This window comes from Protopterus annectens, chromosome 9.part0, assembly GCF_019279795.1.
Source record: "Protopterus annectens isolate FY-2018-M chromosome 9.part0, PAN1.0, whole genome shotgun sequence".
NCBI lineage: Eukaryota > Metazoa > Chordata > Ceratodontiformes > Protopteridae > Protopterus > Protopterus annectens.
The window spans coordinates 865,640,963-865,668,550 of NC_056743.1; the positions used below are offsets into that span (position 1 = coordinate 865,640,963).

At 40.0% G+C, this 27,588-nt stretch overlaps 1 protein-coding gene across 1 annotated transcript in view; it reads right to left on the reverse strand.

Annotated features, from left to right (window-relative positions):
• LOC122811619 (clarin-1-like) overlaps positions 1 to 27,588 on the reverse strand; it is a 94,246-nt gene that overhangs the window by 11,084 nt on the left and 55,574 nt on the right. The window contains exon 2 of the mRNA XM_044083588.1: positions 25,641 to 25,820. Coding sequence (XP_043939523.1) covers positions 25,641 to 25,820 — 180 coding nt within the window. The remainder of the gene's footprint in view (positions 1 to 25,640; positions 25,821 to 27,588) is intronic.

A 27,588-nucleotide genomic window follows, 5' to 3' on the forward strand; every position in this document is an offset into this window, starting at 1 on the left:
ATTTTTATTATTTAAGAAAGTTAGATTTTAACTTTATTGTATTTTAAGTGTGTACTAGGCTAATGGCCCTGGAGCCTTTACAAGCCTAGCCCATAGAAGTGCCCTGACATCGTTTAGCAGTGTGATGTGAAATGTAGAGTCACTCCTCGTAAAAATAATTTTGTTATAATTTTGTGGATTTTGCAGTCTATTTTGCTATATACTTTATGGTTTATTCACTACCGTTAACACGTTTACTATAATTATTCACACCGTGACTATCTAAAATGCAGTTAATTACTGTTAGAATACTGCACAGCCACATTCCATCACAAACTCAACCAATTAAAACTAAAAATCATTATGATATTTCACAAAACAACATTTTTTGTAAACCAGTGCTTCATACACCCCTGATCTTTAGATATGCTTACTCCAAGTTTACACAAACATGGAGAAAAGGGGAAAGCTATATCACAAAATAGAAGTCACGATTTATAACTCAAAATAGAAGTCATGTTTTCCCTTTTTTTTCGTTCTCCTATTATCTAAAAACAAAGCCCACCATCTGTGACAACCCAACATCAATGTACTTATAATGTTGATAGCACATCCTTTGGACCTTCCAGCTGTGATTATTTATGCTTTGATTAAAGAGGACATGACAAACAGTGCTCCCAAATTACTTTGGTCACTTTTTGATCACTTTGCCTAATGCTGTCTTGTTTACTGACCCGGAGATTTGCTTCCTGGGCCGCCTATAAAATGGTTTATTTTGCTCCAGAATTTCCAGATGAAACAAATAAGCAAATTCATGTCCAAAGATCCTTCTCAATCTACAGCAATAAAAAATAAATCAAAAACTCAAGTGTGTTAGTGAAAAACTACCCTGTCAGACCCAGATTGTTTCACAGTCTTTTGCAAAATGACTTAGCAAGTCTGAATGTTATGTTTTGTCTGTGCATGTTTCAGGGGGGAGTTGGCACGAGTGTTTGTGTGTGTGTAGGGTGCCTTTCAAAAGTCCAAATTATTTTAAGTACAATTGTTATAACAGTGGAAATTTAAATGAGATTAGGGAGTATAAATACTAACTCCAAAACTGCACATTGAATTATTTGACCTTTTCTTATGTACAGTAATATTAGAGTTAATATCTATAATTAGCAGGATGCAGTGAGCCCAAATCAGGGAAATCTTTAAAAATGTAACTACAGTTTTCAGAATTCTCTATTAGTATTTTTTGTATGTTTATGAAACACAGTTTGTATATTAAAGTGATAGAGCTCTCATCATCCGGTCTTGTTCTTCCGGTAGGGAGCGCTGTATGCAGGGGTCTGGGATAGTGTAGATGTGTATGTGTGCGTGTTTGTGTATATTTGTGTGTGTGCATTTGAGTATCCATTTACTGAACAGGCGTATGTGCATGTGTGTTTGTCTGAGCATCCATACATATATAAAAATACTCAGTGAAGACAGTAAGGCAGCACTAATTCTCCAAGCCTTCTTTTAAAACTCTACTGTACCAGCCACTACCCATCTCCATAAGGCCTTCCTGTCTAGGCCTATCGTAAACAGCATGATTATGGCAGTTCCACATTTACTTGAAATTGTTAACATTTCCTATATTAACTGAATGAATACCTTCAAGCTCCAAAGTATTTGGAATCAAATAAATAAAACAGTACTTTTCAATTCCCTTTTGACCACTTATATCACTTATCACTGGCACCATTGTTTGTTTTTTTCAATGTGCAAAAATCACTTTTACCTGTTAGAGCACCCTTAGGTATTTGAAACAAATATGCTGTCCTAATATTTCTGTTATGCGTTCACTCTATATTAAACTGTTCTTTATTTCATCTTTTCTCTAAATTGTATCAGACATCACACTTCTTTATAAATTATGAAGTGCATCGCTAATTTTAACTCTCAAAAATGATGTAGTGTAGGAAGCAAGTTATTTTATACACGAATCAATGATATTCTCTTTCACTCTTTTCCTTTCTAGTTTTATCACAAGGAACACAATATGTTCCTTGTCACATCTTGTGACATACATTAGTAAGGGAACTCTGGCAGTTACCACAGAGAATTAAGGCTGTGAGCTGTCACTGAGCTACTTCCTGTTGTACAGGGTTTGATTCCCTCAGCCTTCATCTGCCTGTATGACCTTGAGCTAATTACTTATCCATACAGTGCTATAGGAAAATTGGGAGTTGGGAGTTTGGGCTAGGCCCCATGATGGCCTCCTGGACCGCATGCCTAGTAACTACCTATGAACCTATTTATTTGAAGCCAGATATATATATATATATATATATATATATATATATATATATATATATACATATATATACATATAGATATATATGTACACACACACACTAATTTATTATGATCTCCAGTCCATATACACAATTTTAGCGCATTTGTTTCTACTAGGATTCCCATTTCTGTTCTCGCTTCATCACATGGCACACATTGTGCTCACTTGTCACGTTTTGTGTCGTATATTTTGGTAAGGAAAGCTTGAGACGTTGGCTGCGCATTATGATGTAATGAGATGGCACTTACTTTCTTCCAAGCAACATTCTAGAACTGGATAATTTTTTTTCAAATGAGTCTCGTCAAGAAAAAAGTCAATGTCATTTTCAAGTTATATACCTGTAACTATATAATTAGCTGTGGACTTTCTTCTTAACTGAGTTTATACTAACAACCATACAATAATTTGCATCCATCTCCATATAGTTTTTAAATTTTTACTAAAAATGTTCATTGGCTAAAAGCTGTTGTGCTATCTGAAGCAAACACGAACTTTTAAAAGATGCCAGTCACTGTCCTTGCTGCTTTACATTTGTATTTTTCCCTTTTGGTTAATTAAATAACTGTTTCTTCAAGTCACAGGATAGACTGTACTGAAAAACATTCTGTGAGGCTCAATGATGATCTTCGCTCCCTTTCTACACCCCTTCCACCAACACTCAATCCACACATTACACTATACTATCAGTTGTGTTCTCACTGCTTTTTGGGAATAAAAGTCAATTGGCTGCAAGTTAATTAGTGAATGAGAACAGTGAGTAGAACAGTTAGATACTTCAGCTGCCAGGTAAAGGGTTAGTTCATAGGTTCATAGGCTGGTACTAGGCTATTGGCTCTAGGGCCTATACAAGCCTAGCCATAACAATTCCCTGGCCTAGTCAATTCCCTAGTCAATATGTTTAACACGATGCTGCCAGAAAGAAAAAGGAGATAAATAAAACAAAGTAATAGATGACTGCTTCATAAAAATGTGTTATGTTCTGGACTATTTTATTAGCCTCTTCTAAATTGTTAAATAGCATATCTGTATTGTAATGGGTAGAAACCTGTTAGTTTTATTATTATATTTACAAAGTAAACATAGCTTTCCGTTCAAAACAGGTCTTGTTTATTTAACTTTTTTTTTTACCATCTGAGTGTACAAGGCCAGATGAGCTGTATTCAGGCTGGAATTCCTAGTCATGGTTCATAGAAGAACAATGCACTCTGGTCTGATGGGGTAAGTTGTGTTTTCTTATTTACTATGATTCATAGTGATACAAAGTTGATGAGGTACTGAATCACTTTAAAATGTAATTTAAATGACTAGGAATCACTGCTCAGCTGAATGTCTGACCATCCTGCATAATAAGCAGTGTTGGTACATGCAAACAATCATACAAACACACAGTTCCACCCCCAAGACGCATACTGACAGAGATATAGTGGTACATACAAGCAGCACACAAACACACAGTTCCACCCCAGATGCACACTGACAGAGATATAGTGGTACATACAAGCAATCACACAAACACACAGTTCCACCCCCAAGACGCATACTGACAGAGATATAGTGGTACATACAAGCAGCACACAAACACACAGTTCCACCCCAGATGCATACTGACAGAGATATAGTGGTACATACAAGCAATCACACAAACACACAGTTCCACCCCAGATGCATACTGACAGAGATATAGTGGTACATACAAGCAATCACACAAACACACAGTTCCACCCCAAATGCATACTGACAGAGATATAGTGTACATACAAGTAATCACACAACCACACAGTTCCATCCCCAGACGCATACTGACAGAGATATAGTGGTACATACAGGCAATCACACAAACACACAGTTCCACCCCCAGATTCATACTAACAGAGATATAGTGGTACATGCAAGCAGCACACAAACACACAGTTCCACCCCAGATGCATACTGACAGAGATATAGTGTACATACAAGTAGTCACACAACCACACAGTTCCATCCCCAGATGCATACTGACAGAGATATAGTGGTACATACAAGCAATCACACAAACACACAGTTCCACCCCAGATGCATACTGACAGAGATATAGTGTACATACAAGTAATCACACAACCACACAGTTCCATCCCCAGATGCATACTGACAGAGATATAGTGGTACATATAAGCAATCACACAAACACACAGTTTCACCCCCAGATGCATACTGACAGAGATATAGTGTACATACAAGTAATCACACAACCACACAGTTCCATCCCCAGATGCATACTGACAGAGATATAGTGGTACATACAAGCAATCACACAACCACAGTTCCATCCCCAGATGCATACTGACAGAGATATAGTGTACATACAAGTAATCACACAACCACACAGTTCCATCCCCAGATGCATACTGACAGAGATATAGTGGTACATATAAGCAATCACACAAACACACAGTTTCACCCCCAGATGCATACTGACAGAGATATAGTGTACATACAAGTAATCACACAACCACACAGTTCCATCCCCAGATGCATACTGACAGAGATATAGTGGTACATACAAGCAATCACACAACCACAGTTCCATCCCCAGATGCATACTGACAGATATATAGTGGTACATACAAGCAATCACACAAACACACAGTTCCACCCCAGATGCATACTGACAGAGATATAGTGTACATACAAGTAATCACACAACCACACAGTTCCATCCCCAGATGCATACTGACAGAGATATAGTGGTACATACATGCAATCACACAAATATACAGTCACACCCCCAGACACATACTGACAGAGAGTCAGAAGCTTGATAAAACAAATGAACACAGTAATTAGGACTGTCCATAAAGATCCATGTGATATAACAGAAGTAAACAAAATATATTACTGTGCAGCTAAATAAATAACTGGTAAAATTCTACCACAGGAACACAGGGTAGCAAGGGAAAAGAGGGGGGCAAAAGTGAATACCATCACGGAAATATCGAATAGAGAAAACTATAAAGCAGCTAAGACAATGTGTCATTGTTAGAAGATTATAGAAGAGGGAATAGATCAAGAAAAATACTATGAAAGATAGATGTGATAAAAGCAATGCATAGTATTAGAACAGACCAGTATATATTATGCACTATTGGAGGTAACAAACTAAAAATTATTAAACAGGCAGAAAGACTTAGAAGATACGAAGATAAATATAAGGGAAAAGCACAAAATAAGCAATTTATTGATGACCCAAAAAAGTTTTATAGAAAATTGGGAAATAAGGTAAAAGGAATTGAAAGACCGCCAAAAAAAGAGGAAGTAGATACATTTTGGAGAAGTATCTATGAAGATCCTGTGGAACATAGCAAAGATGCTAAATGGACAGAAGAAGTAAAAGAAAAAATAAGAAGTTTAAAGATACAGGATATGAAATGGGATGAAATAACAGCCATAGAGATTGAAACAAAGTTGAGAAAAGCGTCTAACTGGAAAACCCCAGGCCCAGATGCAGTACCTTACTTTTGGCTTAAAGTATTAACTTCTTTGCATGAGGATTTAGCTATGAGTAAGAACTATTTATATGCACACCCCAAACACACACCGCACTGGTTAACAACAGGAAAAACAATGCTCTTACTTACTGAACCTGCAAGCTACCCTAAAAATTATAGACCAATAACTTGTCTTCCAACGACATATAAACTATACACAGGATTTGACGCTGACAGAGTTTATAGTCATTTAGAAGAGAACTCAATTATGGCAGTAGAACAAAAGGGCAATAAAAGAAAGTCATATGGAACAAAGGATCATTTGTTGTTAAAGTTATAGTGGAGAAATGTAAGAAAGGGAAGAATCTAAGTATGGCATGGACTGACTATAAAAAAGCATTTGATAGCATCCCACATTCATGAATAAAACAGGGCTTAAAAATGTGTATAATACACTCTACACCAATTGATTACATTACAGTAACCATGAAACAGTGGCAGACCACTTTGAAATTAAGCCATGATAAAGGACAGATTATTATCCCAGGAATAAAAATTCAAAAGGGGGATATTCCAGGATGACTCTTTGTCACCATTGCTATTCTGCCTTGCCATTAATCCATTATGCTATTTACTTAACAGCTTAGGCCATGGCTACAATTTGTCTCCTAGAAAACAACAACGTCTAATGACTTCTCATCTTCTCGTTGTCGATGATTTAAAATTGTATGCCTCATCAGATGAGGAACTGAAAGCACAGCTGCAGGTTGTCAAAACTTTTTCAGATGATATTGGAATGTCATTTGGTCTTGATAAATGTGCAAAAGCAACCATTAAAAAAGAAAACTGCAGCAACAGGAAAACATTAGTTTGGGACAAGAATGTGGTATAAAAGAACTTGAGCAAGAGGGAGTGAATAAATACTTGGAAATTGATGAAGGATCAGCAATAAAACATGAACAAATGTGAATAAACCTCAGTAAGGAGTACTTTAGCAGACTTAAATTAATCCTGAAAACAGCATTCATAGGTTCATAGGTTCATACTAGACTATCTGCCCTAGGGCATTTATAAGCCTAGCCAGGGTATGTTTGGCTTTCGCCACCCATTTTAAATTAATTTTGCTATGCCATTTTTCGAGGTTAGTATACTGTGCCTCTGTCTAACAGTGACACAGAAGTGATACCCGGGGTAAACCTACGATCTCCCATCCACTCATCAAGATTCCTCTTGAAGAGAGTCAATGAGGGACTCTGCCTAACCTGGACTGGGATTTTATTCCAGAGTGAAGGGAGCCTCTGGGTTATTAATCTATCCCTCCAGCATGTCCTATTTATTTCAGTGCTGAGGTTCAAGTCTCTCGAGCGTGTAGCTCGATGGGATTTGGATTTTTTGAGGTGCAGCATGTCCCTTAATTCCGGGTTGGACATGGCTTTATACGTCAGGCACAGGTCACCTCTGAGCAGGTGGTATGCCACTGAGTAGAGCTGGAGTTTCTTTAACCGGGCAGCATATGGCATCTTTTTGAGCCCTTTGATCCTCTTGGTGAGGTACTTTTGGGGTCTTTCCAGTTGCTGCAGGTGTTTGGTAAGGTACATCCCAAAAGGGGCATTGTACTCGATTATGGGCCTGATGAGGGATGAGTAAAGAGGCACGATGACCTCCCCTAATCTAGATGTGAATCCCTTCATGACTAGGTGGGCTATATAAAATGTTTTTCTAACCACTTTGGCCAAGTGGTTGTCAAATGAAAGATTGCTATCAACTTGGGTGCCCAGGTCCCTAATTACTTCTTCTGTACTTAATGGATTACCACCTATGTGGTAATTTGTGGGCACTTTGTTTTTGCCAAAGGGGATGACTAAACACTTTTTGGCGTTTAGCTTGAGGCCATGGCTCTGGCACCAGTTGTCTGTTTCTATGAGGCCCTTTTGGAGGATGCTTGTGTCACCTGGAGAGTCGATTATGGTGCCCAGTTTGCAGTCATCTGTGAACTTGGTCAGCCACAGTCATTCTGTGTTGGTCTGTACCTCCGAGAAATATATACCGAACAAGAGAGGTCCCAGGACTGAGCCTTCTGGGATGCCACTTGTAACTGGTTTGGAGTCTGACATGGCTCCAGCAATTCTAACCATGTGGGTTCTGTCCTTGAGCCAGTTTGCAACCCATCTAGTGGCATAGGGGTTTATATTTAAGCTGGTGAGCTTATCTATAATGCCCGAGTGGGGTATTGTATCAAAGGCTTTTGCGAAGTCCAGGTAGGCTGTGTGGACCACCTTCCCTTTGTCAATGGCCTTGGTGACTGTTTCAAAGAAGTCGACCAGGTTTAAGAGGCAGGATCTGCCCTTAACAAAGCTGAACTGGGTAGGATCCAGTGTCTGTAGGTCCCCAATATCTTTATTTATGAGGTCCATGATGATCTTTTCCATAGCTTTGCAGACCAAGCTAATCAGGCTTATGGGGCAATAGTTTCCAGGGTCCGTTGAGGCACCACCTTTGTGGAGAGGGACCACTGTTGCTGTACGCCACTCTTTGGGTACATATCCTGTAGTAAGGCTGAGATTGAACAGTAGTTTTATGTTTGGGTTTAGCTCTTCTTGGAGTTCATGTAGGACACAGCCCGGGACACCGTCTGGTCCCATTGATGCTGTGTTTTTTGCTTTGGAGAGGGCGGCTCTTACCTGAGCATCTGAGATGTCAGGGGGGCAGCACTCTGCTGGGACAGATATTTGCCCTTTTGGTGGGGAGAGGGGGAGAAGTTTGCGCTGAACCTGTCAGCTAGGATGTTGGCAATGTCTGTGGGTTCGGTGTATTTTTTGTCATTTTGGACTAATTCTGAGCATATCTGGGAATTCCCACCCAGGTTCCTAACATAACTAAAGAAAGCCTTGTGATTATCCTTAGTGTCCTGTGCAATTTTCTTCTTGAAGCTGGCCTTAGATGATTTTATGAGTGCCCTTAGTTTTTTGCTAATACTGATCAGAGATGCCTTCCCTATTTGGGATTTTGCTCTATCATGTAGTAGCTTCCTCCTTCTATTGTATAGTTTGTTTATGGCTGGGGTCCACCAGACAGGACGTCTGCCTTTGGAGGATTGGATCTTGGTTTTATTTGGGATTGCATGATCCATGCATTCCTGAAGATGTTCATAGAATGCATTTATAAAGGATTCTGCGGTCTGGGCCATATTTTCCACAGACCTGGGGGCTTTGAAGGATTCCACCTCGGTTTTGAGGAGTGTGAAATTTGCTTTAGAAGTTTTTCACTGTGGTTTTCTGGGCAGGGGGTGGGGTCGGGATGTGAATATCCAGTGAGATCAGTTTATGGTCTGATCTTACCAGTGAGGGATACACTTCTGGTCTGGAGCATAGAGTCCCCATGTTGGTGATGATCAGGTCCAGTATGTTTTCCCCTCTTGTGGGAGTGGTAACAAGTTGTTCCATAGCATTTGAGTTTATGAATTCTAGGAACCTTTGGGCTAGGGTGTTGGAGCTAGAGTAATGCTCCCAGTCTATGTTTGGGTAGTTGAAGTCGCCCAATATAATGGTGTTTGGAGAGACCTTCATATTTTCCAGTGTTCTCAGGAAGGCCGAGTGGGGTTCCTGGGTTTGGGAGGGTGGTCTGTAGCAGGCTATAAACTGGAAGGCAGTTTTACCCACTGTTAGTTGCACATGGATAGTCTCTGAAGCTTCATGCTTTGCCACCAACCTGGAGGTGTGGGTATCTTTGATGAATATCGATACTCCCCCTCCTTTTGTGATTTGGTCCAAGTTTTGGGGCCGAAAAGCATGGTATGAGGTATAACCTGGTTATGCTGGGGTGCTCTCAGGAGCCTGAACCAGGTTTCTGTTACTGCACAGATATCGATGTTCTCCATGCTAAGGAGAGTTTCAAGTGCGTGCATCTTGAGGTTTAGACTTCTGGCGTTGAGTAGCATTACTCTTAGTTTCTTATCCCTTGTGATACCTATGAAGGTGGGTTTGTCTTTTGAGTCTTGCCTAAAAAAGGCACTATGGGGATAATATCCAAAAGCCCAGGGGTGACAGGTGCAAGCCATCCCTAGCAAAGCATCGTGGCTTGTCGAGCATATCATCCGAGGCTGACACGCATTGGATCCCCTTTGAATGACACCAGTACTTAAGCCAATTGTTGAAATTGATCATCTTGTCTTCATATTGTGGCATCATTCTTGGTGAGGGTAAGATGCTACTCAAGGTCAGGGTCATACCGGCCTGGGCTACATGCTCAGAGAGCTCCTCTAGGTCTCTTTTCATGTAGCCCAGGGAGGTACGTCTCAGGTCATTCACACCAGCATGGACAATGACTGAGTGACTTGAGTGCTTGTGTTATGTGGCGGATCCTAGCGCCCAACAGGTTGCTCACCATGACCATCTACTTGTTCAGCCTGGTGAGCGGGACGTCAGTGTGCCTGACGATAGAGTCACCTATTACAAGTGTATCAGGTGTGTTGTTTAGCCTTAAGGGCTGTGACTGTTCGGCACACTGGCTTTGTGAGATATGTGTTGCACGTGTTTTGTTTTGGGGTAGCGGTTGCTTGGGTGTCTGCTTTGGAGGTCTCTGCTGCTTAGGCAGATCTTTATTTAGAGCCTTCGATGTCCTTCATTGACATCTAGGAACAAGATCCAAGCCATAAATCAATTTGCTCTTCCTGTCCTAACTTATAGTTTTGGAGTGACTGATTGGCCCCAAAAAGTGTTGGATAGGTTGGATATTAAAACAAGAAGGATGCTTCATGCTCACCAAATGATTTATAAAAAAAATCACTGCATACCAAGATTATATATTCACCATTCCAAAGGAGGGATGGGCCTCCTTAAAATCGATTACATGTATAGATCTGCAATCGTGGGACTCCACACATATCTGCTGACCTCACAGGATCCAAATGTAGTGAAAGTTTTGAAACATGAGGAGAATAAATCTAAGATGACATCTCTGCTTAACTTATCAGAAGCATATCGATGTCAAGCAGGAATGGAAATCAAACCAGAAGTGGATAAAAACCAGGCAGCAACTGAATTTGCCAAAAAAACAAAAGAAAGAATACAAGGTGAAGGACCAGTTGAGAAGGCAAGAAATGTGGAAAAAACATAAATATAGTTGCAAGTATAGAAAACTGGAAGTGCCTCATGTTGATCAAGAATGAACGCAGGAATGGTTAAGGAGAGGTGAATTCACATCAAGAAATGAAAGGTTAATATTGGCAGCCCAAGACAGTGGGCTACATGCATGCTGGTTTACAAAGTGCATTGAACATGTGGGAGAAACAGACATATGCAGGTTTTGTAAAACCGAATTGGAAACAGTCACACACCTTGTTGTTGGTTGGAACGCACTAATGGCAGAGGGACTGTATACTGAAAGGCATAATAATGTGGCGAGAATGTTAAACTGGAGATTGTGCAAACATTATGGTACTGAAGTGGCTGAGAAACACTGGAAACATGAGCCCCCAAAAAATCATAGAACATTATGAAGTTTATATCACAAGGGATCACCCAGTACCAACGGTTCAAAAGATAGATGCTAGAAAAACGGATATAGTGGTCCAAGAAAAGAAGACAAAAGTAGCATTGATCATTGAAATCTCCACACCTAGTAACTACAGTGTCTTGCATGCAGACAGACACAAAGTCATAAAATACCTGGATCTGGAGGCAAAAATGAGAGCAATATGGAAGAAAGATACCCAGACAGTTCCAATAGTAGTAGGAGCAACTGGTCTTATAAAAAAGAATTTACAATCGTATTTAGATACGTTACCAATTCATGTAAAACCATACTAATTGCAGAAGGAGTCATTACTCGGCACATTGCAGGTGCTATGAAGAGCACTTTTGGCTAACATCAAAGAGTGAAACAATACTAATTTCATGAACTTTAATCGTACTTTGACTTAGGAATGGGGTCCATTCCCATCATGGAATTAGAAACCCAAAAGACATGGAGAAATTAAAAATGACAGAGATATAGTGGTACATACAAGCAATCACACAAACACACATTTCCACCCCCAGACGCATACCGACAGAGATATAGTGGTACATACAAGCAATCTTACAAACACACAGTTACACCCCCAGATGCATACTGACAGAGATATAGTGGTGCATACAAGCAATCACACAAACACACAGTTCCACCCCCAGATGCATACTGACAGAGATATAGCCACAGAACCATAGTTAGGTCATAAGGCACCTTGTGCAGATTCCCCAAACTGGCACCCCTGCAAAGCTGAGAAGAAAAAAAGAAAAAGTCTTCTTGAAGTTAAAGATTAGTTCATAAATAATTGCTGATAGTGCACTCCACCACCATCAACACCTGCTGATGGCTTTCCCTGATAGTTTGTTTCTGGGGCAATTGGCCCATTCTCCCCACCCTAGCTACAGCTTAGCCATATAGTCTTACACTGGTGGACACACACACACACACACACACACACACACACACACACACACACACACACACACACACACACACAAACACATATAGTTAAACACCCGCAAACAAATTTATACACACACACACACACACACACACACACACACACACACACACACATGCACATATAGTTAAACACTCGCAAACAAACATATTTATATACACACACACACACACACACACACACATGCACACAGGCCTAAACATATGTAATCATGGAAAAGACAGACAAATAAGCATCTAGTGTCAGCATACTGCATACACCTAAAGCAAGTCCTTTGGAACTAGGCGCCATTATCTCTCTTTGTAAGGTTTAATATGTATGCGTGTAATTCTCTGTTGTAAAAGAAAATAAGTTGAGACAGTGACTTAGATGATACTCCTGCCAGAGTCAATGTATAAACCTCATTCACTGCAGTGTAGCTCTGGATATTTGTACTCTTACTTGATTGCATCCTGAGTTTTTTGATAAAATCAAGTTATGTCCTCACATTTAAAACAAATGCTCATATAAGGTTTACTAAAGAAATGCAAACGGAAAACTGTCTGGCACAAATCAATCTGTACAGTGATAGTGTTTATTATATTCTAGGTTTTAAGCAGGATTTTATAAGTCATAATAAACACAGCAAATATTCATTTTGTAGTATTTTGTAAACAACTTGCAATATCTCAGTAAGCACTCAAACTGCACACATACAGCCAGCAGCATGTTGTTTGTTCATCTGTGGGCTTTCAGGCGAGGCTTTGCAGTTCTGTCAGTGTTACTTGGTTGTTGAGATAATTAGAATAAAATATGAACATTATGACAATATAAATAGTGTATAAGCAACAATTAATATCTCTTTAGCAGCACTAGTCAGAGATCAAATATCAGAGCTGCTGTTTTCCCCATCTTGTAAGCCTTAACACAAAATCTTTCAATAGCTTGTATGCAGCATGGTTTTGAAATTATTAATGCAAAGCTGAACAGGTTACATTACATGCCTAAAGGCATCAGTAGGATATAACTGTAGAAACACCTGGAGGCATCATTAGGCTGTAATTAGATAATGTATGCAGGTACAGGGAAGAGCAAAGGCAGAAAATAATGACCCTTGGTATCAGTTGGCCCTCAGTAACCTTGAATAGGCATCAGAAAGAAGGGCTGTTAGTGGAGCATGGCACTATGGGTGATAGTCTATAGACATTAGGAGGGAACAAGGGTCAAATTCCTGGAAGTTCATCAATTCTCAATGACCCATGTAGCTGACCAGCAGACAGAAGGAAATGTGCAACAAGAGTAGTGGGACTAGGCTACCCCCACTCACAAGAAGGCTTTGTATCCATGTTTGATGTAGTGTCACTTTAGTGCTGAGTGTTAGTCTAATGCTGAGGATTAAGGCTGTCAGCTGCTAATGAGCTCCATCCTACAGCCCTGGGTTTGACTACTTCAGTCCTCATTTGCATTCTGTTTGACTATAACCATGTCAGTTAACCAGTCGGGGCTCCTAGGTCACCCCTTAAATGAGGCACTTTTTTACTGGGTTTATACAGATAACAAATTCAGAAATAAAAATAATGCTGGTGGCTAGGGAGTAAGTGTGATCCTCTGTTTCTAACAGGGCTTCTGAGCTTGGGATGACCAAACCTTGCAAGGTAACATTATTTCCTTAAACAGTTGCCTGAGGGACTGCTAAATGTTCTGCAGCTCCCATTCAAGAATAGCATTGTAGGTTGATATGTAGCATTTGACTGGGAGAAGAACAAGGCAACAACCTACAGCCTTTGGCGTGTACAAAAAAAATGAAGCCGTGAGCGACTTGCTGAATTGGTAACGTTTTAGCCGAACCAGTTGCCTGTTACTACACAGGGCTACACAAAAGTTATGAGCTACTTACTTCAGCTACCACCACATATGCAGCCACGAAAGTTTCATCAGTCAGCCACACTGAGGTTCTTCGCATATGGAAGGATTTGACTGCTTGTACATTATAGTAAGAGTCGTATGAAGTGTGTAGCTAGAGATGAGGTTAAGACATAGTAGGGCTTCTGTGGTCACAAAAACGGTAAGAAAAAGAAGAGAAAAAGTCACATTAGAAGTGAAAGAAAATATTAGATGGAACATAACTACATGCATTGCAGCTACAGCAGTAGTAGTGGCATAACAAGTAGCACACTCAAGTTTTGTGCTGGAAGACCAGAAGGATATGGGTTCTATTCTCACTCCAGGTGACTGGATTGAATTGCTGACACTGCAGTGTAACATTAGAGGATATAACACTCCAGAGGGTGTCATCCTTTGGATGAGATGTTAAACCAAACCCCTGTCTGCTTCTGTTGGTGGTAGCTTAGTTGTATGTATAAAATCCCACGGCAGCTACTGAAAAGAGTAGGAAAGTTCCCCAAAGCCCTGGCCAAATTTCTCCTAGAATAAATGTCACTACACATACATAAAGAACAACAAGATATGTAGTGCTAGTGTGTACATTTAAATATAGTAAGGTGAAACTGTACTAAAATAATAAATTCAGCGTACAAACGTGCCTACATGATGCAAACTAGCTGTTATAAGGCTTATAGAATAACCTTAGGAGATAAATACATCTGAATCTTGTTCAGAGGCATGCAAATAAATGTGCTATTCAAATTTTTAATGTCTTTTATGAGAAGATATTCTGGGTTAAATGGGTGCCCCACCCATGACGATCGCTTTCTGTTTTAACTCATTCCCTCCAGTAGAGCTCTTTTGAGTGTGTACCTTTAACTCCCAGTGGGTGTGGCTTCAGCCTTTAAAAAATGAAGTTACCTTACAGTTCTAACAAATACTTATTGACAGAAGTCATGTATCAACACAATTGTGTTTGCCATCATATATGCTTCAGGATAAAATATTCTGATGCCTTGTGTGTAGCATGGTTTTGGAATTATTAATGCAAATATAAACATACAGTATTTGATGCCTGGAGGAGCAGTAGGAGATAACTGCAGAAACACCTGTAGACATCATTCAGCTGTAATGAGTTAAAGACACAGACTCAGTTTACAAAAAGTAACTACTGCATTCTTTAGAAATTAAAGAGTACCATAAATGTAACTTATACCTAAGCAATGCAGTGTGCACTGAAAGCACACGATTTTGCTCTCTTTGTCATACTATATGGAGAGGCAAGTTATAATGAGTATGACATCTATGTGAAAAGAGCTATGAGAAGAATGAATTGTATCATTTGTACAGCACAACCAGTTACTTAACTTAGTTAGTTAGGCAGTAACTTAGTTAAACACAGGAGAATGATGCAGAGCAAAGACAGAGAGTGAGACAAAAACAGTAATGCTGTCTGCATAGGCGTGATGGGGACTTTGGGGAATAAGGAAGTCGTTTTTCAAACAGTCTTCAAATAATCCTTACGAAACATGAAAAGGTTACTGCTGCAGAAGTGGGTGTCATTTTGTGTGAGGGGTCTATTCAAGCAGGTATAAAAATGCATATTATATAGAATTTCTTTTGATCTGGTAGCACACAATACCATTTACTTATTTGCTGCTTAATAGCCATTACTCTAGCAGTTCAGCTGTTTGTTCAAAGCTGGGGTTCAGTGGGGTGAAAATAAGATAGTAAATAGTGCATAGTACTTTAACTGGTATGCCAAAAAAACTCTGGTCAAGATATACTAATCTTAACTAGCCTTTAAGCATGGATTAGATGAGTTCTATGGTGACAGAAAAGTTAAAATTTGAACAGTCATGTAATAAAAATGATTTTTAATCCCAAGCACGTACTATGATTTTGATGTTATTAAATGATTTGTAAGAGTGCCAGCTCACTAAACTAAGTGCAATATTTTGCAGAACAGAAAAAGGTCAGTGGTACATGCCCTATAATCTAAGCAGGTCCAAAACAATTTGGCACACATGAAAGTTATGAAATTGAGATGGGTAAATGGTGGACTACAACTATATTTATTTTTATTTGTTTACTGAATTCTGTTAATCAGGTTAGTCCTTTGAAGTATGGCTTATGTTCCTAGGAGATCTGAGATGGTATTTATACTCTATTCAAGGATAATTTGAATGAATGGATGGGAAACTGCAAATTCACCCCTGGTTTAGTTCCCATGTGCCTTAGGATAAGGGCAACAAATAAATGTCCCAATATTTCATTGTAATGCCTGTCTCTCTGGTAGTTCTATGCAAAATATAAGGGTTAAAAACTACCATGGAAATGTAAGGCTATGCTTCTGAAGATCTTCTTAAGATCTTCACAGATCAACAGCCTAGTAAGTACCTATGAACCCATGAAATAGTTTGGCCACGATATTTGGTTAATTGTCTCTCTCTGTTTCTGCAAAGTGGGTATCAATACCCAACTAATGGTAAAAACACAATGCATGATAAAGGAGAGACTTCAAGGCACAAGGAAAGGTTAGAGAACAGTGTGACTTTTTTTGAAGTCATTGATCTATGTACATAAATCCTGAAAAAAAGGTAACTGCTGTTTGTGAGGAGATGGCATTTCCAGGAAAACATGTCTTGCTAAATATTATAGCATGCATTGCCATGCAACTGGATTTTCCTCATACTGATGTTCAAGACATCAGTTGTTTTCCTATTCACTGTGAAGCCTGTGGAGAGGGAGTGGGTGGTTCAAGAAGCCAGGCAGAGGAGATAAGAGTCAGAGTTAATGCTGACATCATGAGATGTGGGACAGAACTGGGAATCCATCCAGGAGCATCAGGGGATGTACTGTGCAGCTGACATGTTAATGTTCTGTACAGTTTTGAAGACACACAGGTTCATGGTAACACTTTAGAGTTCAGGGCAATGCAGCACTGCTGTAGAAAAAATACACCCTCTGGAAGTGCTGGAAATGTTGTATGTGTGGTTGAGAGACCATAAAACACTACTGACATTTATTTCTGAGAGGATTTATGATATTTCTCTTTAGATTACATTCAGAATGATGCACTTATTTCAACAGTTGGTAGAAAAAGGGCTGCTTTCCATGGGACTCTTTTTGCCAGAAGTCACTTGTTTGCTACCAAAGGAAGGGTGGTCTCCATTATGTGCAGAAGTATATAATTACTGACAACAAATTATAATAAAAAATCTAAAAGATAATTGTGACTGCTTCTGTATTAAGGAAAACAGATAATTTGAAAGTTTAGACTAGGGGCAGGGAGATCACTTTAATATTTAAAGACGTTGATAGGTTGCAACATATTCCTAAACAAGTTTAGTACAAATTAATAACATGTTAGATATGAGGAGTCAACTAAAATACTAATTTGCATGTGGGGAAGAAGGACACTTAAAATCAATTGTAAAAATAATTATTGCATGGGAAAAGTGTGGGGGAGTGGGACACGAAAACAAAAACTGTGTGAAGCATTCTATAAGATTTGGCAAAAATGTTAATTTCTGCATAGTTAGGCCTGCAGTATCTAAAATCAAAGGAGATGATGTAGTCATTGAGTCAGAAAATGTTCCAGAAGTAGAGGAACAAAAAAAAAAAACCAAAAAGGAACAAGTTCAGTGAGGTCTGTGGAGTAAAGCGGATCACATGGTAAGGTAATAAGGAAAATAGAAATTCCATCTGAAGTATTAGGAGAATGGCAAGATAGGGAAATGAAGACAAGTACAGAAGTTGAGGTAAAAAGTATGACTACTGAAGCAATGATGAATGAATAAATGAAAGCAACATAAGTACGTAAATTAAAGGGCAACAACGGGATTATGTTATTAAATGCTCAAATTCTCTGTCCTTTTTCTCCCTACTTATTGTCCCTGCTATGAATAAACAACAATACAGCATTAAAAATATTTTAAATTGACTGTTTCTCTCCACTAGAACAGTACCTTACTGTACTCTGATGGTTTCACTTTAAAAAAAAACTTTTATCCTGCCCTGAAAAGTCTCCAGTTCATTGATGTCATCAAGGCCACTGAATATAGGTAGTTTTCTGGCCAATTCCCTCCCCAAACTGGCATCATCATGACTGTCCTAAAAACTCAGCCATGCTGTGATGTCACAGCTCCCTGATCCTTCCCCTAAAGGCTAGAACAAGGAAACAGTACATGAGTCAAATCTCCTGCTGTGAGCTGTCAATCACAGCAGGTAACAACTCAAGTTACCCATAGCACTTTGACAGCTAGGGAAGCTAGGTGTGAATGCGGATGGGAGATAAGTCAAAGTAATACAATTCAGGCTTCACAAAAAAAATGCAGTTTAGCCATTCTAAAAAGAAGCAGCAGTAAAAAGCACTTTGAAAGTCTATTCTGTGACATTTAAACTGTTTGTGTTTTAAGTAGTCATTGAACAGCATGAAATGTTACTTAAAACTAATTGACTGAAAGACAGCAGTGTATGCATGTAAAATCAGGGTCAATATTAGTAAGTTGAAAGATAAAAAGAGCAAATGCTCTTTTATCGAATACTGAAAGCCGAAAGCACTAAATATCAAAGACACAGAACAGAGATTTTTTTCCCAGGGAAAAAAAAACGCTTGGCCATTTTCGGGACTTTGCCATTTGCTCCACTGTGGTGCGATCTCGAAGTATATTTAAGTAAGAAGGTGCAGGGGGAAAAAATTGCTGTTCCATGTCTTTGATAGTTAGTGCTTTCAGCTTTCAGTGTTCAATAAAAGAGTGCTCGCTCTTTTTATCTTTCAAGTTTGTAATATAGACCCATAAAATCAATGCAGTGACAATAGCTTTAGGAAGAAAGAAGTCTGCATGATGTAACTTTTTTACAGACGAGCACTGCACTGTGGGATACCAAGAGGCAGACTAAACAATCAGAATTACTTCAAGATGCCAGATCCCATGTGGTCAGTCTCAAAAATTATATATAAAAAATATTTAAAACCCTGTAAATAGTCCCAGAGTGGTGTTAGAATGTAGGAAATACCAAACCATGATGAAATAAACATGTTTTTTGAGTCTGTGGGTGCAGTTTACTTTTAAATTAATACTGATAAATGAGGCTGTTGTCTTTTAAACAGTTTTAAAAAGTTTGACCATTTACCTTTTGTGAAAAAATGCTATAGATGGACTCTGTGCCAACAGTTGAAGTATAAGGCAGTCAGTATTAAATAAAAGGAATAAAAATGACAAGGAAAAAATTGTTAAAGTTTTTGCTAGTGCTCACTTGGGTTATATCTGCAGGGTAGATTCAGTGTTTATGGTACTTATATACTTAACATTTTATAGCCTGCTTTTAGGATGAGTGAAAATGTGCCTGCTTTTCCATACTGATTTGCATATCAGCCATATTGTATAGTTAAAGTTAGTAAAATAGCAGTCCCTAGATCCTAATTTCTCCATTGGAAAGATTGTAAGCTGCATATTAGAAATTGCAGACATTTTTACAAGGTAAATACAGCAAAAATGAAAGAAGAGGAAGATGAATAATGAAAAGTGTCAAAACAAGTCCTATTATATGAAAATACATTTGTCATAAATGTGTTGGTCTACATTTTTTTAGAGACTGACTATGGAAGTTACAACTCCAAATGAACCATTAGTGCAACAAGATTTTCATAAAGGGAATTCAAGATGCCTAATGTAAACAGTCCATTTAAATACTCCATGTAGAGAACTCAGCACAGCTCCTCGTGGTATCCAGCAGAGTTCCTAGAGCAGCAGAGAAAGGAAAAAGCAACTTTCCAGATTTTAAGTATTTTTTCTTGCATTTTTCGACCATTTGTGTTATTCGACGACTGTTTCTGTCTATTTTATAGTGGTATTACCTGTTTTTCCTGTTTTTATAAGCTTTAATTGTTGGTTGCACTTCTTAGTTTAAGTTTGCTTAAAAGTTAAACTACAGGCTAATACACTCAAGTGTACTAGCTTTAGATAGCATTTAATCGAAAAGCAAAGCATTTATTGTGTTTTCTGTTCTGTCTGTGAAAAAAAACTAGAAAAAAACAAAAAAATATTCTTGTTCTCCTAACTTTCCTGGCTAGTTTGTTCCAGTGATCAGATTTTGCTGATCCCTGGGCTTTGTCTTGGTTCCTGTACTTCTCCATTTTCTTTGTTTGGTCAGGGGGAAGTTTCTTTACTCACCAGTGGGAGTGGGGAGTACTGATCTGCCTGTTTGTCCTCAGAGGAGTGGTTTAAGACAGTAACTTGTAGTTCAGTGGCCATTTTGGGTCATTTCCTGCTTTTTCCAGCCCCCTGCTATAAAGCACGCTTTAGCGTGCTTTAGTGCGATTTAGTGCGGAGTTGCCACTAGAGCAGCATCGGGCAGCACCGGTTTAACAAGGTTAAACTTTTTCTGGCTCCATAAAGTCTGTTCTTCATTTTTTCCCTTGGAACTGCTCTACTAGTAACCTAAACAGTATATCCCTTGACTAAAAAGCGCAGCACTTGTTCCTAAAAGTTTTTTTTTTCTCAAAAAAAAAAAAAGCTCAGCACTTGTCATTTCTATATTATACAAAGTCCCTCACTTGTGAAACCCCCCCAGGAGTACCCACTTCCTTACTAAGTCCTCTCTTAATCAGTCTCATACCTAACTTCTTAATTTTTCTAGCATGTCGAAGGGCCAGATGCTGGCGTCCTCTCCTGCCCAGTTGGTGAATCTGGGAATATTGAGGCAATGTTATAATTGCCTCATGTACACAGACAACCCTCTCCTCCTCCCACAAAACACAAATACTTGCGAGAGATGCAGCTATTTAGCCAAACTGGAGGCTGAGCTCTCTCAACTCAGGACTGGCAAGACCAGACAGGAGGAGAAGGCAACTACACACACCACAAAACCAGCCTCACATAATGCTACCACACCACTGAATCAAACACATAAACACACAAAGACATACTCGGAGGCTCTGAGTAAAAATGTACCTAAACAGCAGAGGCCTCCAAAGCAGACACCCATACAACTGCTACCTCAAGACACCCCACAAGCAACACATAAACCACAAAATCAGTGTGCAAAGCAGTCACAGCCCTTAAGGCCAAATACAACACCAAACATACTTGTCATAGGTGACTCCATAGTCAGACACACTGACACCCCACTCACCAGGCTGAACAAGGAGAGGGTCACAGTAAGCTGCCTATTGGGCGCTAGAATCCGCCACATAACACATGCACTTGGGTCACTCCATGGCAAGTACAAATATGACACAGTCATTGTCCATGCTGGTGTGAACGACCTGAGACGTACCTCCCTGGACTACATGAAAAGAGATATAGAGGAGCTCTCTGATTATGTAGCCCAGGCAGGTATGACCCTGACCCTGAGCAGTATCCTTCCTTCACCAAGAATGATGCCACAATATAGAGACAAGATGATCAGCTTTAACAATTGGCTTAATGTCTGGTGTCATTCAAAGGGGATCCAGTGTCTGTCTGCCTGGGATGACATGCTTGACAAGCCACGCTGCTTCAAGGGACGGCTTGCACCTGTCACCCCTGGGATTCCGGATATTGGCTAAGGCTCTTGCCACCCCCATAGTGCCTTTTTTAGGCAAGGCTCAAATTCTAAACCTACCACCCTAGAAAACAAAAATGGGAAGAAACTGGGGGTAATGTTGCTCAATGCCAGAAGTCTAAATCTCAAAATGCATGCACTCGAGGCCCTTCTCAGTATGGAGAACATCGATGTCTGTGCTGTAACTGAAACTTCGTTCAAGGCTCCTGACAGCACCCCGGCACTATTAGGTTTTACCTCATATCATGTGTTCCGGCCCCAAAACCCGGACCACACCACAAAAGGAGGGGGTGTATCCATATTCATAAAGGATACCCACACCTCCAGGTTGGTGGCAACGCACGAAGCTTCGGAAACCATCCAGGTGCAACTAACCATAGGCAAAACTGCTCTACAAATTGTAGCATGCTACAGGCCACCCTCTCAAACTCAGGAACCCCACACAGCCTTCCTGAAGACACTGGAGGGTATAAATGTATCTCCAAACACCATCATATTGGGTGACTTCAACTACCGAATATAGACTGGGAACATTACTCAAGCCCTAACTTTCTAGCCCAATGGTTCCTGGAGTTCATAAATTCAAATGCCATGGAACAGCTAGTCACTGTTCCCATGAGAGGAGAAAATATACTAGATCTCATTATCACAAACATGGGGACAAAATGCTCCACACCGAAGTATATCCCTCATTGGTGAGATCTGATTATAAACTAATCTCACTGGAAATCCACATCCGCCCCACCCCAAACAAAAAAGACCACAGTGAAGAACTTCTCTAAAGCAAACTTCACACTACTCAAGACTGGTGTGGTTTCCTTCAAGGCCCCTGAGCCAGTGGAAACCACAACCCAAGCTGCGGAAGCCCTTACAAATGCCTTCTATGAACACCTCCAGGACTGCATGGATCAGGCAATCCCAAATAAAACCAAGACTCTTTCCACAAAGGGCAAGCGTCCAGTCTGGTGGACCCCAGCCATTAACAAACTTTACAATAAGAGAAGAAAGCTATTACATGATAGAACAAAATCCATAAAAGGGAAGTCACCCCTGATCATTATTAGTAAAAAAATACGAGCACTCATAAAATCAACTAAGGCCAATTTTGAGAGAAAAATTGCCATGGATTCAAAGGACAATCATAAGGCCTTTTTCAGCTATGTTAGGAACCTGGGTGGAAACTCCCAGATATGCTCAGAATTAGTCCAAAATGATACAAAAATCACTGAACCCACAGACATTGCCAACATACTGGCAGACAGGTTCAGTGCAAACTTCACCCCCCTCTCCCCCCCAAAAGGAGAGATAATTATCCCAGCGGAGTGTAGCCTCCCAGACATCTCAAATGCGCAGGTGAAAGCTGCTCTCTCTAAAGCTAAAAACACAGCATCAATGGGACCGGATGGTGTCCCGGCTGTGTGCTACACGAGCTAAATGAGGAATTAAACCCGCACATAAGGCAGCTGTTTAATCTCAGCCTTACCACAGGATACGTGCCCAAGGAGTGGCGTACGGCAACTGTGGTCCCACTCCACAAAGGCGGTGCCTCTACGGACCCTGGTAATTACTGCCCCATAAGCTTAACAAGTCTAGTCTGCAAAGCTATGGAGAGGATCGTAATGGAGCTCATAAACAAAGATATAGGGGACTTGCAGACATTGGACCCGACCCAGTTTGGCTTCGTCAAGGGCAGATCATGCCTTTTGAACTTGGTCGACTTCTTCGAAACAGTCACCAAGGCCATTGATGAGGGAAAGGCAGTCCATACAGCCTACCTTGATCTTGCAAAGGCTTTCGACACAATACCCCACTCGGGTATTGTAGAAAAACTTACCAGCTTAAATGTAAACCCATATGTCACAAGTTGGGTTGCAAACTGGCTTAAGGACAGAACCCACAGGGTTAGAGTTGCTGGCGCTATGTCAGACTCCAAGTCGGTCATAAGTGGTGTCCCACAGGGCTTGGTCCTTGGCCCCCTATTGTTCGGCATCTACTTCTCAGAAGTACAGGCCAAGATGGGAGGACTTTGGCTGACAAAGTTTGCAGACGACTGCAAACTGGGCGCCATAGTGGAAAGTGCATCGGACACGGATATCCTTCAGAAGGGACTCACGGAAACAGATAGCTGGTGCCAGAGCCATGGCCTGAAGTTAAACGCCAAAAAATGTATAGTCATACCCTTCGGGAAAAACAAGGTAACCCCAAGCTACCATATAGGCGGCAATCCACTAAGCACAGAAGAGGTTATCAGGGACCTGGGGACCCAGGTTGACAGTGGTCTTTCTTTTGACACTCACGTTGCTAAAGTGGTTAGAAAGACCTTCTACATTGCCCACCTGATCATGAAGGGATTCACATCCAGATCTAGTGAGGTCATTGTTCCCCTGTACTCTTCACTTATCAGACCAATGATCGAGTACAATGCCCCATTCGGGATGTATCTCACCCGACATCTGCAGCAAATGGAGAGACCCCAAAAGTTCCTCACCAAAAGGATAAAGGGACTCCAAAATCTGTCATATGCTGCCAGATTGAAGAAACTCCAGCTCTATTCAGTCGCACACTGTCTGCTCAGAGGTGACATGTGCCTGACATACAGGGCCATGTCCAACCCGGAATTGATGGACATGCTCCACCTCAAAAAATCCAAATCCACCAAAACCACTAGAGCAAGCGACTTAAACCTTAGCACGGATATAAATAGGACGTGCTGGAGGGATAGATTTATCACTCATAGACTTCCTATGCTGTGGAATAAAATTCCGGTCCATGTGAGGCAGAGCACCTCGCTTGCTCTGTTCAAGAGAAATCTTGACCTGTGGATGGGAGATCGTAGGTTTACCCCGGGAATCATCTCTGTGTCACTGCTGGACAGAGGCACAACAAACTAATGGGCACAGTATTTTTTCATATAAGGGGTGGCGTAAGCCACAAAACTTTGGGCTAGGCTTATAAATGCCTTAGGGCAGATAGCCTAGTATAAACCTATGAACCTATGAACCTATGAATATATGGTAGACTATTGAAGAAACCAGATGAGTATATGGATTCTGTGGACTGAAAAGAATTTGTTCTTAAATATGAAAAGTATGATGTAAATTGCCCATGATATGCAGAGTATATTGTCAAGGCTAATTTACAGTGATCCGTGTAACTTAATGCATGATATACTACAGTGCTTACAATAAACAAAACTTCAAAATGCTGACATCTGTTTTGTTGGCACACTTTGGTTGACATGTATGTGAGATTGACAATCCATGGGGTTGGGGAATATGTCCCTTCCCTAGGGACTGCATGATCTCAAAGTTATTATATATAATTAGCATGGGAGGGCAGGGGTGCTTGCCCCCCTACAAAAAATACTAGATTTCTTTTGCATGGTTCGTGGTTGTGCGTCAGAGTATGCACTTTAGGGTGATGATTTTTTTTCTTTTATTTTTTGCAATCAATGATTTTAGTGTTGATCTACTGAAGTTTAGATTAACTTCAGTAGGTGCATATATATATATATGTGCATATATATATATATATATATATATATATATATATATATATATATATCACACTTGTATAAGTTTTACATAGTTTTTATAAATAGCTTTTTAATATGAGTGACGTGTATACATCTTTAGAAGCTAATGAGCTTGGTAGAGTACTTTGTACATCCTTAACTCTCAACCTCTGAGTACAAGAAATCTAGACAAAGCCAAAAATAATGGGGGAATGATTTTAAATATTGCTCTTAAAAACTCAGATGGTTGGTTGCATTTTCTGAAGAATATGAAGGCTGAAAATCAAACATATTCCATTATTTAGTGACTTCAATCCACAATGATTTGCCAAAAAAAAAAAAAAAAAAAAAATTATGAGGAGCAGACTAAAAATATGAGTCAAAAATCTGGACATTCTGTGAAAATCTGAACAGTTGAGAAGTGTGTGGATGTCATGTGGTACTAAGAAGACCCATATTCAAAGTAATACTCACATGAAATTGCATTCCAAAGATAAAGTCCAGTCGGTCCATGTAGAGTCTCAAATGGTTTACCAAAAGTATTATACATGGAAAACACTGTAGCCACAAGAGCGAATACAATCTGTACTGCCGAGAACAGGATGACACTGAGATGGATAGATGCAGGAGTGACCTTCCACATGTCTTGAAAAACTAGAAATGAAAGAAAAAAGCACGTTACTTCTTTTGAAAGTTGTCAAATAAAATAATGAATACCTACACATTGCAGCACACTGTCTGCCAAACTTAGAATCATCGCCTATAACTTTGGCCAGACCAAAATATGTAATGATCCTTATATTTTTTTAGCATATTTTTTGAAGATGTGTAACATTTTTTGTAGAATTCATGTTCATATTTGCCATATTTGGTGTTCCTTCTTGTCTTTTTACCTTAATGTTCACACAATCTTTTTTTGACTGTCTGTAACTAATGACTAGACTAGCGACTGGCAAACAGAGCCATGAGGCCTACTGACCAGCATAAAGAGCCACAGGACATAATGACCAGGCATACAGAGCCGTGGGACATACTGACCAGGATATAGAATCATTGGACTTACAGAGTAGCCATGAGACTTACTGACCAATTTACAGAGTCATGGGACTTAAGGACCAGCATACTGAGCCATGTGGATTATCACAGAACAATGAGACTTAGTGGCCAGTATACAGAGCCTTGGGAATTACCACCATACAGAGGCATCAGACTTACTGACCAGTATACGGAACCATGATACATACATACCAGCATACAGAACCATAGGACTTATCAGAATACAGTGCCATAAAACTTAGTAACAAGCATAGTCATGGCATGGGATTTACAAACCTGCATGCAAAGGGACTTAGAAATAATAACCATGTTCAGGACCAATTTTTGAGTGTAACCTCACTAATTCAATATTCAAGTTTTGGTAACTTTTAAAAGAAAACAAGGCATACATGAATGACATCTTCATCTTATCCACTTCCTTTGTTACCTCTGCTCTTTGCTGAGTCACTGTACACTAAGCTGTAACCAGTGTTCACTCCCGCACACATAGGAGGCATGCCATTGACCGCTCCATTCTTTTGTTTCTAACTTACCCTTTGACAACCTGTACACATTTCAACATCCAAGTCAGCATTAATCTGGACAAAGATTCAATAACCGCACTGGTAAGCTAGCCATAATAATTTTGTAGACATGCACATATGCACAACAAAGCGAATACATTATGACCAGATGGCGTTTTCAGGTTTCTCCATTTGCAGCTCTGCAGCCTGGGTAAAATGTCCCCAGCTGTTTGCTAACTGGTTCATAGGTTCATACTAGGCTATCTGCCCTAGGGCATTTATAAGCCTAGCCAGAGTGTGTTTGGCTTTCGCCACCCATTTTAAATTAATTTTGCTATGCCCTTTTTCGAGGTTAGTATACTGTGCCTCTGTCTAACAGTGACACAGAAGTGATACCCAGGGTAAACCTAAGATCTCCCATCCACTCATCAAGATTCCTCTTGAAGAGAGTCAATGAGGGACTCCGCCTAACCTGGACTGGGATTTTATTCCAGAGTGAAGGGCGCCTCTGGGTTATGAATCTGTCCCTCCAGCATGTCCTATTTATTTCAGTGCTGAGGTTCAAGTCTCTCGAGCGTGTAGCTCGATGGGATTTGGATTTTCTGAGGTGCAGCATGTCCATTAATTCTGGGTTGGACATGGCTTTATATGTCAGGCACAAATCACCTCTGAGCAGGCGGTATGCCACTGAGTAGAGCTGGAGTTTCTTTAACCGGGCAGCACATGGCATCTGTTTGAGCCCTTTGATCCTCTTGGTGAGGTACTTTTGGGGTCTTTCCAGTTGCTGCAGGTGTCTGGTAAGGTACATCCCAAAAGGGGCATTGTACTCAATTATGGGCCTGATGAGGGATGAGTAAAGAGGC